At 41.5% G+C, this 19093-nt stretch overlaps 1 protein-coding gene across 3 annotated transcripts in view; it reads right to left on the bottom strand.

Moving 5' to 3' along the window:
* LOC138853197 (serine-rich adhesin for platelets-like) overlaps positions 1–19093 on the bottom strand; it is a 121736-nt gene that overhangs the window by 31427 nt on the left and 71216 nt on the right. For all 3 annotated transcript variants that reach the window (XM_070088640.1, XM_070088641.1, XM_070088639.1), the window contains one exon: positions 11584–11655. In XM_070088640.1, the coding sequence (XP_069944741.1) occupies positions 11584–11655 (72 nt within the window). The remainder of the gene's footprint in view (positions 1–11583; positions 11656–19093) is intronic.

Consider the following 19093-nt stretch of genomic DNA (forward strand, 5'->3'; position numbering starts at 1 on the left):
AATGGGAACATCCTGGCCAACTTTCGTGTTTGTACTCCGAAAATATTCATTATAAATTCCAGTATAGAAGGGGGTTGGTGTTAGCTCCAACGAGTGAGAATATTTATATATTTAATTCTCTGGCTCATTATTCTGAAAAAGTGTCAGCATACCTGATGGTTCAGGTATTTCTATTTTTAACTGTCGTGTTTTATCATATTTGCACACACGCGCCTTAGTGTTATTTCTTCCTGTTCCCAACATATTAAACAAAAATGATTAATTCGGCAGTGTGTTGCTACTCTATTTTCTCTGGTAATTACACAGAGATGACAAAAACTGTTGCCCCTGTCATTTTCCATCACGCAGGATGGGTTTTGTACATTAAGTGATGAAATCTGTCAGTCCGAACTGGGAAACGTTAGTAGAGCGATGTGAATATTTTCCAAGTGTTCCACTCAGCATTCAGCAGCTACGGCGGCTACAAAGATTTTCTTCCCAGGACGACTTTTTCTACACACACACACACACACACACACACACACACACACACACACACACACACACACACACAACAGGCCTAGTGTCTAATCGACATGTGCCTAGGACAAAATGGTAACTAACACAAAACTAAGAAGGTGGACGGGAGGCTCGAACCGTGGTCCCGAGATTACCGCTGAATTACCGGGAAAGTGCTGACAGTCGTTCATTATGATTTAAATTGAGTTCATTATATATATATATATATATATATATATATATATATATATATATATATATATATATATATATATATATATATATATATATATATATATATATATAATATATATATATATATATATATATATATATATATATATATATATATATATATATATATATATATATATATATATAATATATATATGAAAGTGCACCTTCATATGATAACCCTATACTGCACGAATATGACAGTATTCTGAGGCAGATTTTTTACGAAAGTACTTAACCTTACTCTAGAAAACGGGCAGTGGAACCAAGCTACACTTCCAGTTAGACTAGGAGGCATTGGTGTCCGCAAGTTATCACAGATTGCGTTACCTGCTTTTCTGTCCTCGTGTATTGCATCCAGTGGGCTTGTAGCAACGATTCTCCCTGAACATCTTAGGGACAAGATTGGAGTCCAGGACCAAAAATTCATTGACGGAGCCATGATCTGGGATAATCTAACGGGCTCTGAAACCAGACCTGCTCCCCCCAACAACTACAAACAATCGCACTGGGATGGTCCAATAGTGGAAAATATAGCCTCAACAATGCTTCAGAGTGTGCCAGGGAAGGATAGACCCCGCCTCCTGGCAGTGAGAGCCCCTCATGCTGGGGACTTTCCGTTGGCTGTTCCCAACTCCAGTCTTGGCACACGCCTCGACCCACAGACCATCCGCATCGGTGCTGCCCTTCGACTTGCCGCCCCTATTCTCGCCGAACACAAGTGTATTTGTGGCAGTGAAGCAGCAGACCGATTCGGGTACCATGGTTTTGTGTGCCGTAAATCCGAGGGAAAGATTGCAAGACATGAGGAGGTTAATAACCTCAAGAGGACCCTCACAACAGCTGGATGCCCAGCAGTAAGGGAGCCACCCCAACTATGCAGATCTGATGGCAGCCAGAAGCGTCCAGATGGTATCACCCTTCAAGCCTGGACAGATGGGAAGCAGATGGTGTGGGACTATACATGTGCATCTACCGTGGCTGATACCTATCTCCAATACACCAGGGAGGAAGGAGGGGCAGCTGCCAGCTTCAGGGAGTCCCAAAAGTCTAGAAAATATGGAGAACTTGCCCATCATTATATGTTTGTTCCCAAAGGCTCAGAGACCCTTGGCTCGTGGGGAAAGAATGCATCTAAATTCCTTAAGGAGCTGGGAAAAAGACTCATCAGGGTAACTAGGGATCCCAGGGCAGCTAGTTTTCTGTTCCAGTGGCTCAGTGCGGCTGTTCAAAGGGGTAATGCCTGCTGTATTTTGGGCACACGCCCCAGCTCTGAGGAGATGGATGAGATTTTCGCCTTATAATCGGTGATACACACGTAACAACATGTACCTTATATGCCACCTTTATATCAACAATATATCTCTTAAATCTTCTGTACCATATTATGTAATAAAATACTCCTATTGGTAAAAAAAAAATATTTTAAAAGATGGGGTGGTAGGGGAAGTGGAATATTCAAACGGCTTCAGGAAGAAATCCAAATATTCTTCTTTGAAGCCTTTGTATCCACTTCTCCGAGGCTATGTGTCCCACAATTTACACCAGAGGTGGACCCCATCCTATATATATATATATATATATATATATATATATATATATATATATATATATATATATATATATATATAATATAAAATTTGGGGGAACGGGTAGGAGATAGAGGAATAAGGGGACGGGAAGTGTTTGCTACATGATGGTGCAGGCTTCACGGATAATTTACCTCAGTAATTGTCAAAATCCCTTCTCCCCCCCTACCAGTAACCCCCTCTACCACCCCCCTCCACCTCCCCCGTTTCATCTGCTTTAATGTCACGGTTATCAATTCTTTCATGATCGTGACATCATCCGTCGCTATCATCCGTCACATTCTGCATTAGTAGCAGCTATACTGATACTGATGCAAGGAATTGGAACTACTCCCCTCCCACTTTCCTCGGATCAAGCCAGATTATCTCCCATTTCCAAGGTGCTATATGACCCCGACGGGTTTACCGCTTCCCAATGGAAAAAAAATAAACTATATAAAAAATAATATAATAAGTAAACTCTGAGCTCATATACACAAACTTACACCTGTTACCCTATGTAGTAGCTGAAGTTCACCCTACGTCTGTCATGACAAACATGCTAGTAAGGGTTTATACTACCATGTTCATGTCTTTTAGCGCATGATAGTCCCTACATTAGGGACCCTCATATATTAGATAAGCTTTCACCCTAATAAACGAACATACTGCCACTAGCTTGATACACTGTGGCAGCACCACCAGATACACTCCAGGCAGTTCGCTCCATCACTGAATGCTGGTCACTGGACCTCATCCACACATCCTCTTACAAACAGAGAATGCATGGAGGAAGCACATAATCAGGCGTAACTCAGTCTTGCTAAAATTTATGCAATAAAATATAGCTTTATCTTCTCTAACCTAAGGTGAGCCTAAATATAGCTAGTATGTAATAAATACGTGATTTTCAGATATAATTTCAGAATATACGCTCGGTTTGCTTGGCAAAATGGTCTTTGCTTTGTAAGTTAAGCTTTCAATTTTAACAATAGGCATGTCTATTAATAATAATATAATAATAATAATAATAATAAATAATAATTTAGGGTTATATAAATTAGATTTATTTTTAACTCACAAAAATTGGGAAGAATTTAAGCTGTGTGTGACAGGTCCTTCACATTCCCACCCGCCTCGTACTGGGACGGGTGTTATGTCGTAGGCGAGGTGACATTTCAGCCTTATAAGCCTTCTACTGTTCTATAACAGACGGGTCATCTTAGGATTAAGACCCATGTCAAGACGCAGTTCCTGAAGAATCACTCAAATCAAATCAGTTTATTAATTTTACATGACCTTGATAATGTGAGAAATCACGAAAGCGTTTAGATTTTCACTCTTTTTTTCACAGTGGTTATTCTGAATATTGTAATATCACCTGTTTACTGTAACCTTTTTGTGTGTTATATATATATATATATATATATATATATATATATATATATAGGTACAAGCAAAAAATTGTGTATGCAATAATTTAGCAAAAACCATTCTGAACCTAACGAAAAACATATATTTCATTGTGTTTGTTTATTATTAAATTATTGTAAACTTATCTAAAATATATTTAGTTGGATTAGACTAAATTAAATTGCGCTTGTTATAATAAGGTTAGGTAAGTTTTCTAAGGTTCTTTTGGTACAAAGGTATTAACTTTTACATTAACATAAAAGAAAAAATATATCTTTAAACGTATTAGAGAAAATTTTAAACGAGTTAAATGAGTTCTTGCTAACTGACCAGTTTTACCTATTCGGCACGACATTACATACACACACACACACACACACACACCACAGACAGACATACACACACAGGCATGCACATACAGCAGGCCTAGTGTCTAATCGACATATGCCTAGGACCAAATGGTAACTAACACACACACACACACACATGGTAATAGCAGAAGTGAACACACAATAATCATAAAGGAAAATGGGTTCTTTTAGCCTTGACTTCCGTGATGACGTAGCCACAAAGCGTTCGTGAGCTGCGTGGCTTTGTTTACATATGACGTCAAGGTCACGTGATTGCAAGGTATATATGAGTAACAAAAATGCTTATACCAGACTGAACCAAGGACGTATCGGTTATGTCCGAGAATATTTACAGCTTTGATGGCGACGGAGACTGATTGGTATGAAACACAAAAATAATTAAAAACAGTAACGCTAAAAATTGTCAGCAGATGACCGGTGCAACTGATACCATCCGCTGGTTTACCCAAGCCAGGTTTTACACACCATTTCAATATAATTGGTTCACATAAGATGGTTTTTATCTCCGAGTATATCTCATGACTAAAAACATCTTTAATCTTGCAAGAATGCAGATCCTCTTCCCCCATCTCGCTCTCTCCTTCATTTCTCAGTAAATTATACATCGTTAAACTGAGCGTAAAATACAGAACGTATTTTTTTAACAATTAAACTCGTTTATGACCGTCTTTCAACAACATTTTTACTTAAATCCTCCATTATTATAATTACTACATTAACTGGCAAGCGCTAAACCCACAATGTCCATACAAAGTTAATCAGGTGTGACCTAAGAGAGACGAGGTAGCTCCAATTCCTTTGATCAAGAGCCCTTCATCAGCGGGGGGGGGCCCACTCCCCCTCCATTCTTTGAAGATTTAAAAACTCTTATGTGTACCAAAATATTAAAGAAAATGTAATTCTGGTACTGAAGTGCTATACTAAATTCCTGACAAACATTACATTATAACTAATTCTCGAGAGCACAAACTGCACAAGTAAATTCGTACGAATCTAAGAACTATCACAAAAGTACTGAATGATTTAATTTGCGGTGTATGAATGTAGTGCACGAATGTATCTTGTAATGCACGAATGTAAAGTTTGTGGCCATATTGCATTTTAAAATATATTAAGATCTCTCCTGTTTCCTTTGATCTTATTGCATTATATATATATATATATATATATATATATATATATATATATATATATATATATATATATATATATATATATATATATATATATATATATATATAAATTACTAAATAAGCCAAATCGTCCAGTTTGACATATACGTCAAGGGGTTCACTTTGGCGAATAAGCCGAATGAAAATTTGTTTTTGCCATAAATCAGCGGAAATCGATCTGAACATAACGAAAAAAATATATATCATAGATTTACTGTAATATTAAATATATTTAGGTTGACCTATGGGATTATATAGAAGAATTTAGCTAAAAAATTTTTGTTAGTTTTAGGGATGTTAGGCGAGGTTTCCAAGATAATTTTGGTCCGAAAATATATTATGTCAGTGTTAATGAAAAAATTTGCTATTTTTTTTTTTTTTTGCGAGGGGGTTAGTTAAATCCTTATAGGAGGTCGGCCTATTCGACAACATCGGCTTATTAAGTATATGTGTGTACTCGCCTAGTTGTGGTTGCAGGGGTCGAGTCATAGCTCCTGGTCCCCGCTTCTTCACTGGCCGCTACTAGGTCACTCTCCTGCTCCATGAGCTTATCATACCTATTCTTAAAGCTATGTATGGATCCTGCCTCCACTACATCACTTCCCACACTATTTCACTTTCTGACAACTATGTGACGGAAAAAATACTTCCTAACATCAGTGTGATTCATCTGAGTCTTCAACTTCCAAATGTGAGCCACTGTTTCTGTGTCCCACCTCTGGAACATCCTGTCTTTGTCCACCTTGTCAATTCCTCGAAGTATTTTATATGTCGTTATCATGTCTCCCCTGATCCTCGTGTCCTCCAGTGTCGTCAAGCAGATTTCCCTTAATCTTTCTTCGTAGGATAATCCCCCTTAGCTCTGGAACTAGTCTTGTTGCAAACCTCTGAACTTTCTTTAATTTCTTGACGTGATTGACAAGGTGTGAATTCCAAATTGGTGCTGGATACTCCAGTATGGGCCTGACGTATATGGTGTACAGTCTTGAATGATTCCTTACTGAGGTATCGGAACGCTATTCTTAGGTTTGCCAGACGTCCGTATGCTGCAGCAGTTATCTGATTGATGTACGCCTCAGGAGATGTGCTCGGTATTATACTCACCCCAAGATCTTTTTCCTTGAGTGAGGTTTGTAGTCTTTGACCACCTAGACTATACTTTGTCTGCGGTCTTCTTTCTCTTCCCCGATCTTCATGACTTTGCATTTGGCGGGGTTAAATTCAAGGAGCCGGTTGCTGGACCAGGCTTGTAGCCTGTTGAGGTCTGTTTGGAGTCCTGCCTATTCTTTGTAGTCCCGCATATTCGTTTCTGGCTCTTCGACTGAGCTCTTTATTTTCCTGGGTTCTTTGTCTTCTGTACTTTTTCCATTCTCTAGTGCGCTTAGTGTATATGTGTACGTGTGTATGTGTGTGTATGTGTGGGTATGTGTGGGCATGTGTGTGTGTGTTAGTTACCATTTTGTCCTAGGCACATGTCGATTAGACACTAGGCCTGTAGTATGTGCATTGTGTGTGTGTGTGTGTGTGTGTGTGTGTGTGTGTGTGTGTGTGTGTGTGTGTGTGTGTGTGTGTGTGTGTTCATCTAATTGTACTTACCTAATTGTGGTTGCAGGGGTCAAGACTCAGCGCCTGGCCCCGCCTCTTCACTGACTGCTACTGGATCCTCCTTCCTGCTCCAAGAGCTTTATCATACCTCGTCTTAAAACTATGTATAGTTCCTGCCTCCACTTGCCAGACTATTCCACTTCCTAACAACTCTGTGGCTGAAGAAATACTTCCTAACATCCCTTTGACTCATCTGAGTCTTCAGCTTCCAATTGTGACCCCTTGTTTCTGTGTCCCATCTCTGAAACATCCTGTCTCTGTCTACCTTGTCAATTCCACGTAGTATTTTGTATGTCGTTATCATGTCTTCCCTGACCCTCCTGTCCTCCAGTGTCGTCAGACCGATTTCCCTTAACCTTTCTTCGTAGGACATTCCCCTCAGCTCTGGAACTAGCCTTGTTGCAAACCTTCGCACTTTCTCTAATTTCTTGACGTGTTTGACCAGGTGTGGGTTACAAACTGGTGCTGCGTACTCCAGTATGGGCCTGACGTACACAGTGTATAAAGTCTTGAACGATTCCTTACTGAGGTACCGGAACGTTATTCTCAGGTTTCCCAGGCGTCCATATACCGCAGCAGTTATCTGGTTAATGTGTGCTTCTGGCGACGTACTCGGTATTATACTCACTCCTAGATGTTTCTCCTTGAGTGAGGTTTGCAGACTTTGACCTAGCCTATACTCTCTCTGCGGTCTTCTTTGCCCTTCTCCGATCTTCATGACTTTGCATTTGGCGGGGTTAAACTCGAGAAGCCAGTTGCTGGACCACGCATCCAGCCTGTCCAGGTCTCTTTGTAGACCTGTCTGGTCCGCATCTGATTTAATTCTCATTAACTTCACATCATCTGCAAACAGAGACACTTCTGAGTCTATCCTTTCCGTCATGTCGTTGAGGGAGGAGAAGAGGATAGTGAGCGGGAGGGGAAACAGCAGCAGAGGGAAGAGAGATGGGGGGAAAGCTAGGGGGGACAGGGGGAAAAGCAACAGGGATGAGTAGGGAGGATGAGAAGGAAGATGAAGAGGGAGAGAAAGTGGGATAGGAAAGATAGTGTGTGAGTGAGAGTGTGGGTGGGAAGGTGTGGGGTTGTGTTGTTGAGTGTGTGTGTGTGTGTGTGTGTGTGTGTGTGTGTGTGTGTGTGTGTGTGTGTGTGTGTGTGTGTGTGTGTCTACGTATTTACTTGTATAAATACAAAATTGCAATACACTACATATGATACTTACACCAACTTTTTTTTTCCTAGCTGTAGCTTGGGATAAAAAAAAACTGGTTCTGTACTTGCAACTAGAAATGAAGACGAAGACAAGTTGCAGAGCAATCTATTATTGGCACAACGTCTCGCTCTGTGTACAGCTGTTTTAAGTCAACCTCCAAACAAAGCAAAACGTTAACGCCAATAAAAACTTGTTCTGAAACTTGAGGGTATTCGTCTTCAGTCTGCAGCGCTTCAATACATCCAGAGACTTTACAGCACACGCAGTACTATTAAAAATTGTGTGCGCGCGCGCGCGTTTATGAAGGAAGGCTGCTAATGTTTCATTCATCTGATGTTGCAACATCATGCAGAAACGATTACTCGATGTTCCACTTTCACCCTCCCTCCTCCCCTCCCCTCTACGGCATTGTGCACATTTCTGATGTATATATTTTTTTCCCTAAATAACAGAAAGACTTGAGAGATTTTCCAGACCACAGACCCAGATAAGAGCATTAGACTAAACCTTGATTTTCAAACTGTTTCGTTCACTTTATAAAAACAATGTTGAGTGCTGAGGGGAAGTAGTATTGGTGGTGATCAACAAGCAAAGTGGAGAGAGATTTGGGACGCCAGTCTTGATCTAGCTGACATGATCATTAAGAAATCCGGTTTCAGATATTTTCCTGTTTATTATGCAATTGAAGCCGTGAGGTCTCCAACAGTCTACACCTGAGTTTACAGTCGAGCACAACTTCATTATTCGCACTATATATATATATATATATATATATATATATATATATATATATATATATATATATATATATATATATATATATATATATATATATATATATATATATATATAAAATGAGTCTCCAACATGTACACAAGAAAACAATGAAAATCAGAATATATATTTCAACTTGGAGTCCTCATCAGCAGATATGAGGTGAAACATACAGTATAAAATACCTGTATAAATACAGGTGAAACATACAGCTTTATTTCCACTGTAATTTTCCTGTCTACATGTGGATCGACAAGTGTTCATTATCTATTCAGTATCATCATATACACTTACATGATGACAAACCAGGCTTGAACTGCTGAATATCCAATATCATCGTCAGTGATCTGATGAAAGGCGTCAGTCCCCACACTATGTGTTGTGATGATTTTGATACAACAATTGCTCTTTACACTCCAAGGTTCCTTAATGTCTCTGAAGACACTTGTCTTCACTGTCGTAAGGCGCCTTAAGTTTATTCCCCTTTTCTTATGTGGTGGTTTGAATTATCGCCTGACAGCCATATCTTAGTTACCAATTCTCAAAAGCATTTGCCAATAGACATTTGGTCTTCCTTGTGTGTGTTTATATATAATTACAATATATATATATATATATATATATATATATATATATATATATATATATATATATACAACAATATTTTGAAAATCCATGAGGGTACAGAAGACAACATGCGCAGGCAAGGCAATAAAGACGAAGTACAAGTGTGACTATACGTGCCACATGCTCCAGGTACACCTGTCCACGAGCAACACATTACATGTTCACTCCGCTGCACAAGCAACACCTATAAAAGGGTTGTGTCACGGTACTGTTGCCTCCAGTCTTGCGAGGGTCTGGCCCGGTTGTAATTTGTGAGTTGTGGACGAAAAGTTGTGGTGAGAAAATAGTAAAGAAAGTTGGGCGAGAAAAAAGTGATTAGAAAAAACTCCTGGTGACAAGTTCATCAAAAAGTTGGTGGAGGGAAAACAAAGTCGTGGAATAAAACTGAAAAAATTTTTTTTTTTTTTTTTTTTTTTTTTTTTTAATATTCTGGGTGAAAATTTTTACTAAAAAGTTTGTATGAAAAAAAGAAAAAAGTTTTGAAAAAAAAAAGTCACGATGAAAGGAAATAAAGGAAAAGTCCAGAAGTATTATGAGGTTACATAAATAATAATGAGGAGAAAAGACTAATTACTCGTCGAAACGAAGATAAATAAAAAGAAAAACACTTAAAGGAACTGAATTGTAAGAAGAGTTATACCAGAGGATCAAGTAAACAATATAGGAAAGTTGAAAAGAAATGTAGTGGACTTAAAAAGGCAACAATAACCAACAACTGACTTTTTAATGGTAATGCTTCTGACAACCAAGTCAACCAGCCACCTTCACACCACAACGTAACTTAACATGCGTGTTTGATCAGCATACAATATGCAAGACATTCCTCAAAAGTGCACATTCACAGCATTCCACATCACGTTTCACAGCATTTCACATTCCACAAATCTGCTCTTTCTTTGGTGGGAGCAGCAGCAGGGGGAGGGGGAGAAAAAATGATCTAAAGAATTAATAAATAAGTTCTCAAAACATTTTTACCTAAATGCTTTTAGTTGTACACCAAACGTAAATCACTTCTTGAATAACACAAACATGGCTGGATTACATTAAGAAATTTTGTATATACAGACGAACATGCACTGTGAATAAAACATTACGGCACTGGATGGAATATACACTGAACAGTATTGATCACACACTATGTGATACGCAGTACTTCAACAATTTAACAAATAACTCAAATTTTTGAAAAGAAAACTTTCAAAACGACGTCTGGAATCATTATCAAGTCAACTGTTGTGACCTGATAATGATCCAGGACGGACCGAAACATCGTCTGAAGTTTCCTCTCCAAAGTGAGAGTCAATTGTGTACTGCTTCAATCACGGTATTGTGACTTAACAATGATTTATTAGTGACTTTTTGCGAAAATTGTTAATTTGATCAAACAATTCCATCCCTTACCTAAGAAAAGTGTAACCACAAAATATTTGAATATTTCCTTTACAATTAAATACCTCAAGAATATAATCAGATAAATTTTACAATTAAAACAAACTTGAATGAATGTTAAATTAATACAAACAAGATGTCTGCCGGAGAAAAAAATATATATTAAAAGTTCCAATGTTTACAAAGAAATACCTAAACACACACATAAAAACAGTAATAACAATAAGATATTACATAAACATTTAAACAGTAAAGACTATGCAATGAGACATTAATCTTTACACATGGAAATAATAATCTGCAGATAAGAAGATTTTAACCCACATACTCACTGGTATACAACCATGCAAAGAACAACTGATTATTATTCTGAATAAATTAATCTAATTGTATATACAGTATGAAAGTCTGTTAAGGACGTTATTGAGAGTTAATGAACAGTACCAAGCAATAAAGAACATTAAACAATAAAAAAAACATACCTGGCACAGCTCAATTAGTAAAAATATTCACAGACGTTATCAGTAAAGCTATTAAGCAAAAACGTCCGACAAGACTAACAATGTTTCAACCTTTCTAATGAAAATTACTGCATCAAAGTTGGTCCGTCGTCATTAACACTGCCAGCATTACCCAGGAAGATTACTGCTGCTGGTGACACAGTTAAGTTTCCAGTTAAATGATCAACCCCATAAAAAAAAAAAAACTAAGTTTTCCCTCACCTGACTTGTCTCGGTCAGAGGAGTGGTGGTCGGACCTGGTGTCCCTGGCTCGCTCCTCGCTGCCACCACTCTCTGTAACACAAGAAAACACCATAAATACTTGTGTGTGTAACACTCATATCAATACCGATACTACCACCACCACCACCACCACTCTCCGTAGTACATGAGCACAGACAGCCTGAATAATGTGGTAGACTATTATCATCAATACTGGTACTACTATCAACACTACAACCCCCACCAGGCACTACGACCCCCACAACACACCAACACAAAGCAAAATGTATTGAATAATGTGGTACTACCACCATTGCTACCACTCGCATCACCGGTACTGCTGATGTTACAACTGTGTTGCTTGTAATACATACATATATATATATATATATATATATATATATATATATATATATATATATATATATATATATATATATATTATAATATGTATGTCTGCCCGACCTGTCTCCATAACCTGGTTGGTGTTGAGATGTCTGCCTCATATATCTGCTTGATCTGTCTGCATAACCTCTGACGTGTCTACCTGATCTGTCTACTTGTCTGACTTGCTTGTCTCCCTAGCTCACCCGTATGTCTGTCATATCTACCTGCTTGCCTATTTTCAGCATGACATGCTTACTCTTATACCACCATTGTTTAGTTCCTTGTGCCTGTCATTCCTTCCCTTGACCCTTATACTGGTATATGCATATTTTTCTTGGTTGCTTTCACTATTTTGGCTAGCGTTTTTTTCTGTATGTATTCCCGCTTGTGTGGGTGTCTACCTCTCTGTGTGGACGTCTACCACCCTGTGTGTGTCCACCTGCCTGTGTAGTGTGTGTGGTTGTCTACCTGTGTAAGTGTCTACCACCCTGTGTGTGTCTACCTGCCTGTGTGGGTGTCTGTCTGTGTGGGTGTCTACCTGCTGTGTGGGTGTCTAAATGTGTGTGGGTATCTACCTGTTTGTGTGGGTATCTGTGTGGGTGTCTACCTGCCTGTGTGGGTGTCTACCTGTCTGTGTGTCTACATGCCCGTGTGGGTGTGTACCTGGTTCTGTGAGTGTCTACGTGTTAGTAAATTAGGTGTATGTAAATTACCTATTTGCACATTATTTGTAGTCACATAAAGATACATTAGCAGTGTTCACGGTGTACCGTTTCCAATAGTTTGTCATAAAATTTTAGCTAATTTAGATGTAGAGAAGGATTAATTAATTGTAATAAGGACGTTGCAATTCCACCTGAAAAAATTCGCACCGGTGAACACTAAGTCAACAAAAACCTTGGTACGACACATTATCATTTATATGAGATGGGAGGGACACGCAGTGTCAGGATTCCTGTGAGTAGTGAGATGGGCCAGCAGTGTCAGAATTCTTGCGGGTTCTTCCTGCATGGGTCCATTAAGCAAACCTGCTAACACCTAATTCATAAGTGAAGAAATACGTTGCAGACCATGTTTACGACAACCGACCCGACCATCCCCACCCAATCCCTTCCCCTCAATCTCTTTCACTGAATCAACAACCCCCTAGCTCGTCCTCATTATGTCAACCCATCGCTTGGGATAGACTATTTCGAGGGATGGAAATTCCCACATGACAGTACAACTCCAGCTAGGCTCAAACGAAACCTCTAAAGCTCCCGTAGCTGATGAACCCTTACTGGAATAATTGACGGTATCGTCACTGCTCTGTCTCTCAGTTCAGGCCGATAGATTTCAACACACTCTACGATCCCCCATTCTGTGTAATTGAAAAAGACAGAAAACGTAGTTTTCGTTCTTAAAGTGTAGCTGTCAATCTAGTAAATAAACGCGGTCACTCTTCGCTCTCCCTCACAAATACAGCTCTAAAAGGTTTGTAAAAACGTGCAATTATTTTAAGTTTCACATCCTGCATGAACTGCATCTCTGTACAGAGGAACAATTAACCCTCCATGGAAGCTGTATTCATATACGTACTATCACATACCTTCAAGCCCCTCCCAAGAAACTCATCACTAGTAATCCCTTCCTTTAAAAAGTTGCACAGGCAATTGCATGAGAAGAAATTTCTCACTTAGCTGTTAGTAATAATATATCACAAATTATATACACTTGATAAATCTAAGGAGTCTACAGGCACGGCTGTATCTGCTCTTGTTGCCACCTCCCTAGATAAGAACAATAGCAACCATGATGAATTAGGCATAAGAATTAACAACCGGGATTCTACTCTGCAAACTTGTTTTCCGTCCTAGTGACTAAAGTTAACTTTTGACACTGAGCTTGACTGATTATTACCATTTTATGTCATCACTGAATCCACTTGACTCGAATAACTAACATGATCATCGGAGAAGCCAGGAATAGATATTAAAAAAAAAAAACAGATAATAGGGAATTCATGTACAGTTCTTAGGGATTCTATTCCACACTGAATTACTAGAAGATAAAGTTGATAAATAGGCCAAAGAAAGAACCTTGAAGGAAAATGCAGAATATAGCTTGGGTATATCTATATCTAGAATTAGGAATAACATTAGGAGATATAAGTAAATAATGATTTTGAATGTTATGTTATATTTTTTGTGTATCCATATGCTCTTGTGCTACCTTCTATAAGATGAATGTGAGGTGCACAGTACACCAGACGCTTCCACACCAAAATGTAAAATCTAATTCTCCTCACTATTACCCCAACCCACCCCTCGCTCTCCCTCATTATGTCAACCCACCCCTCGCTCTCCCTCATTATGTCAACCCACCCCTCGCTCTCCCTCATTATGTCAACCCACCCCTCGCTCTCCCTCATTATGTCAACCCACCCCTCGCTCTCCCTCATTATGTCAACCCACCCCTCGCTCTCCCTCATTATGTCAACCCACCCCTCGCTCTCCCTCATTATGTCAACCCACCCCTCGCTCTCCCTCATTATGTCAACCCACCCCTCGCTCTCCCTCATTATGTCAACCCACCCCTCGCTCTCCCTCATTATGTCAACCCACCCCTCGCTCTCCCTCATTATGTCAACCCACCCCTCGCTCTCCCTCATTATGTCAACCCACCCCTCGCTCTCCCTCATTATGTCAACCCACCCCTCGCTCTCCCTCATTATGTCAACCCACCCCTCGCTCTCCCTCATTATGTCAACCCACCCCGAGCTCTCCCTCATTATGTCAACCCACCCCTCGCTCTCCCTCATTATGTCAACCCACCCCTCGCTCTCCCACATTATGTCAACCCACCCCTCGCTCTCCCTCATTATGTCAACCCACCCCTCGCTCTCCCTCATTATGTCAACCCACCCCTCGCTCTACCTCATTAAGTCAACCCACCCCTCGCTCTCCCTCATTATGTCAACCCACCCCTCGCTCTCCCTCATTATGTCAACCCACCCCTCGCTCTCCCTCATTATGTCAACCCACCCCTCGCTCTCCCTCATTATGTCAACCCACCCCTCGCTCTCCCTCATTATGTCAACCCACCCCTCGCTCTCCCTCGTTATGTCAACCCACCCCTCGCTCTCCCTCGTTACGTCAACCCACCCCTCGCTCTCCCTCGTTATGTCAACCCACCCCTCGCTCTCCCTCGTTATGTCAACCCACCCCTCGCTCTCCCTCATTATGTCAACCCACCCCTCGCTCTCCCTCGTTATGTCAACCCACCCCTCGCTCTCCCTCCTTATGTCAACCCACCCCTCGCTCTCCCTCGTTAAGTCAACCCACCCCTCGCTCTCCCTCATTATGTCAACCCACCCCTCGCTCTCCCTCGTTATGTCAACCCACCCCTCGCTCTCCCTCGTTATGTCAACCCACCCCTCGCTCTCCCTCATTATGTCAACCCACCCCTCGCTCTCCCTCGTTATGTCAACCCACCCCTCGCTCTCCCTCATTATGTCAACCCACCCCTCGCTCTCCCTCATTATGTCAACCCACCCCTCGCTCTCCCTCATTATGTCAACCCACCCCTCGCTCTCCCTCATTATGTCAACCCACCCCTCGCTCTCCCTCGTTATGTCAACCCACCCCTCGCTCTCCCTCATTATGTCAACCCACCCCTCGCTCTCCCTGGTTACGTCAACCCACCCCTCGCTCTCCCTCGTTAAGTCAACCCACCCCTCGCTCTCCCGCGGTACGTCAACCCACCCCTCGCTCTCCCTCGTTATGTCAACCCACCCCTCGCTCTCCCTCGTTACGTCAACCCACCCCTCGCTCTCCCTCGTTAAGTCAACCCACCCCTCGCTCTCCCTCGATAAGACAACCCACCCCTCGCTCTCCCTCGTTATGTCAACCCACCCCTCGCTCTCCCTCGTTACGTCAACCCACCCCTCGCTCTCCCTCGTTATGTCAACCCACCCCTCGCTCTCCCTCCTTAGGTCAACCCACCCCTCGCTCTCCCTCGTTACGTCAACCCACCCCTCGCTCTCCCTCGTTATGTCAACCCACCCCTCGCTCTCCCTCGTTATGTCAACCCACCCCTCGCTCTCCCTCGTTACGTCAACCCACCCCTCGCTCTCCCTCGTTATGTCAACCCACCCCTCGCTCTCCCTCGTTACGTCAACCCACCCCTCGCTCTCCCTCGTTACGTCAACCCACCCCTCGCTCTCCCTCGTTATGTCAACCCACCCCTCGCTCTCCCACGTTAAGTCAACCCACCCCGCGCTCTCCCTCGTTATGTCAACCCACCCCTCGCTCTCCCTCGTTACGTCAACCCACCCCTCGCTCTCCCTCATTATGTCAACCCACCCCTCGCTCTCCCTCATTATGTCAACCCACCCCTCGCTCTCCCTCATTATGTCAACCCACCCCTCGCTCTCCCTCATTATGTCAACCCACCCCTCGCTCTCCCTCATTATGTCAACCCACCCCTCGCTCTCCCTCATTATGTCAACCCACCCCTCGCTCTCCCTCGTTACGTCAACCCACCCCTCGCTCTCCCTCATTATGTCAACCCACCCCTCGCTCTCCCTCATTATGTCAACCCACCCCACGCTCTCCCTCATTAAGTCAACCCACCCCTCGCTCTCCCTCATTATGTCAACCCACCCCTCGCTCTCCCTCGTTATGTCAACCCACCCCTCGCTCTCCCTCGTTACGTCAACCCACCCCTCGCTCTCCCTCATTATGTCAACCCACCCCGCGCGCTCCCTCATTATTTCAACCCACCCCTCGCTCTCCCTCATTATGTCAACCCACCCCTCGCTCTCCCTCATTATGTCAACCCACCCCTCGCTCTCCCTCATTATGTCAACCCACCCCTCGCTCTCCCTCGTTATGTCAACCCACCCCTCGCTCTCCCTCGTTATGTCAACCCACCCCTCGCTCTCCCTCGTTACGTCAACCCACCCCTCGCTCTCCCTCGTTACGTCAACCCACCCCTCACTGTCGCAGTTCACAATTCACACACCCACACTACGTATGTCAGAGGTAAACACAGCGCTTACTTCACTCACCCACCTACTTCCCCACCTGCTTCCCATCTCCAACACCCACCCACCTGCTTCCCACCTTCAACACCCACCCACGTGCTTCTCACCTTCAACACCCACCTGCTTCCCTTCTCCAACACCCACCCATCTGCTTCCCACATTCAACACCCACCTGCTTCCCATCTTCAACACCCTGCTTCCCACCTTCAACACCCACCTGCTTCCCACCTTCAACACCCACCTGCTTCCCATCTCAAACACCCACCCACCTGCTTCCCACTTCCAACAGACATCCACCTGCTTCCCACCTCTAACATAACCACCATCTACTACCAACGCTCAACCATCCACAACCATCGCTCCATCATCTACAATCGTCGCTTCACCATCTACAACCATCGCTCCACCACCACCATCAACCTTCTACAACTAATACTGAAGGAAATTTTCTCAATTAAATGGCCAGTTCTGTTTTTTTAGTAGTTTTCATTTATTATATATTCCTCTTATAGTTAATATCAACTAAAAATATTATCTATTTATTACCTGCGCCACTGGTAGAGATACCACACTCTTAATTCAGAAAATATCTTCGTCACATAATATCTGTGTTTATCTTACCGGTAGTAATCGCTCTCCACATCTCTCTTCCCACCAAAGATCTTTTTAAGTGAGATTAAATCTGATAAAGTGGATTACTATTTGCTGACTTACAGTCTAACGAAACAGTTCATTGTTTTTGTTGGTTCACAATGCCTACAGGTCCAAATATGACTGCTGATACTTGATTTCCAGTGTAAAGTTGTACCACGACACATGTGAACTTGAATATATTTATTAATACACAATATTTAAGAAAGTAAAATAGCAAATATCAACAATTAATATGAATTTACTGTCTAGGGAAAATACATAACTAAGCACATGTAACAAAACAATGATGTTCAAAGAATTAAACACGGTGCTCTAAGTTAACTATGAAAATTTATTTCAACAATTTATATATATATATATATATATATATATATATATATATATATATATATATATATATATATATATATATATATATATATATATATATATATTATTTGATGAAACTGGACACGGTGTGAAAACACAAAAAATAATACAACCCCGTGTTACGCATGATCCAAATATTCCCGACACCGTAAATAACCAGCCAAGACAGATAAAACGTTTTAAAACAGTAACCAGCCAGAGCAAACATGGAAGAGCAGCAGCGATCATCAAACACTAAGATGGACATCCACAGATCATGATAAAGGAAAGTGACAGTTACAGTGCCAGGCAGTGTAACTTCTATGTGCCCCAACTGAGAACAGAAATACTATGAATTTATTACAATAGCGGAAATGACACGTTATGTACAAGATATAGAGAAATATAATCATAGTAGTAATAATACATTACACTAAGTATGTATAAATTCTGAGATGCAGTTTGACGTCCTACTCTGTGTGTGTGTGTGTGTGTGTGTGTGTGTGTGTGTGTGTGTGTGTGTGTGTGTGTGTGTCTATATATCACAACAATAACAAAGGTAATCGCAGGAATCTAAATATTTTTCTGATAAAATTAAATATTCTTCATAAAACTGAATAATCATCTTTATCAAACTAAGAGTAGCGCTGGCCCACGGCTGGCAGGGATGGGGACAACACACTGACCTCTGACATAACCAAGTCCTGAGACAGCTTAACGGCTATAAATAACGGGTATACATAACACGTATACATACTACATACATGGTGGGTACACCTTCAGTGTATCTGGTTATTTCGAGATACATGGTGGGAACATCTGCCATGTATCTGGTTATCCTACGATAGATGGTGGGAACACCTGCAGTGTATCTGGTTATCCTAAGACAGATGGTGGGAACACCTGCAGTGTGTGGTTATCCTACTGCTACACTGCGAGTAAACTGCAGCAAGACCTTCATAGCTGCGAGGTTTTCAAAAACATTCGCCTGCGGATTTAAATGTCATACCAGTTTGTTTTAAACCCTGTTAACTCGTAATTTTAAATCCTCATAAAAAGCCATTTTTCAACATTCCCAGCTTTAAACGCCATAAA

The sequence above is a fragment of the Cherax quadricarinatus genome, chromosome 25, assembly GCF_038502225.1.
Source record: "Cherax quadricarinatus isolate ZL_2023a chromosome 25, ASM3850222v1, whole genome shotgun sequence".
NCBI lineage: Eukaryota > Metazoa > Arthropoda > Malacostraca > Decapoda > Parastacidae > Cherax > Cherax quadricarinatus.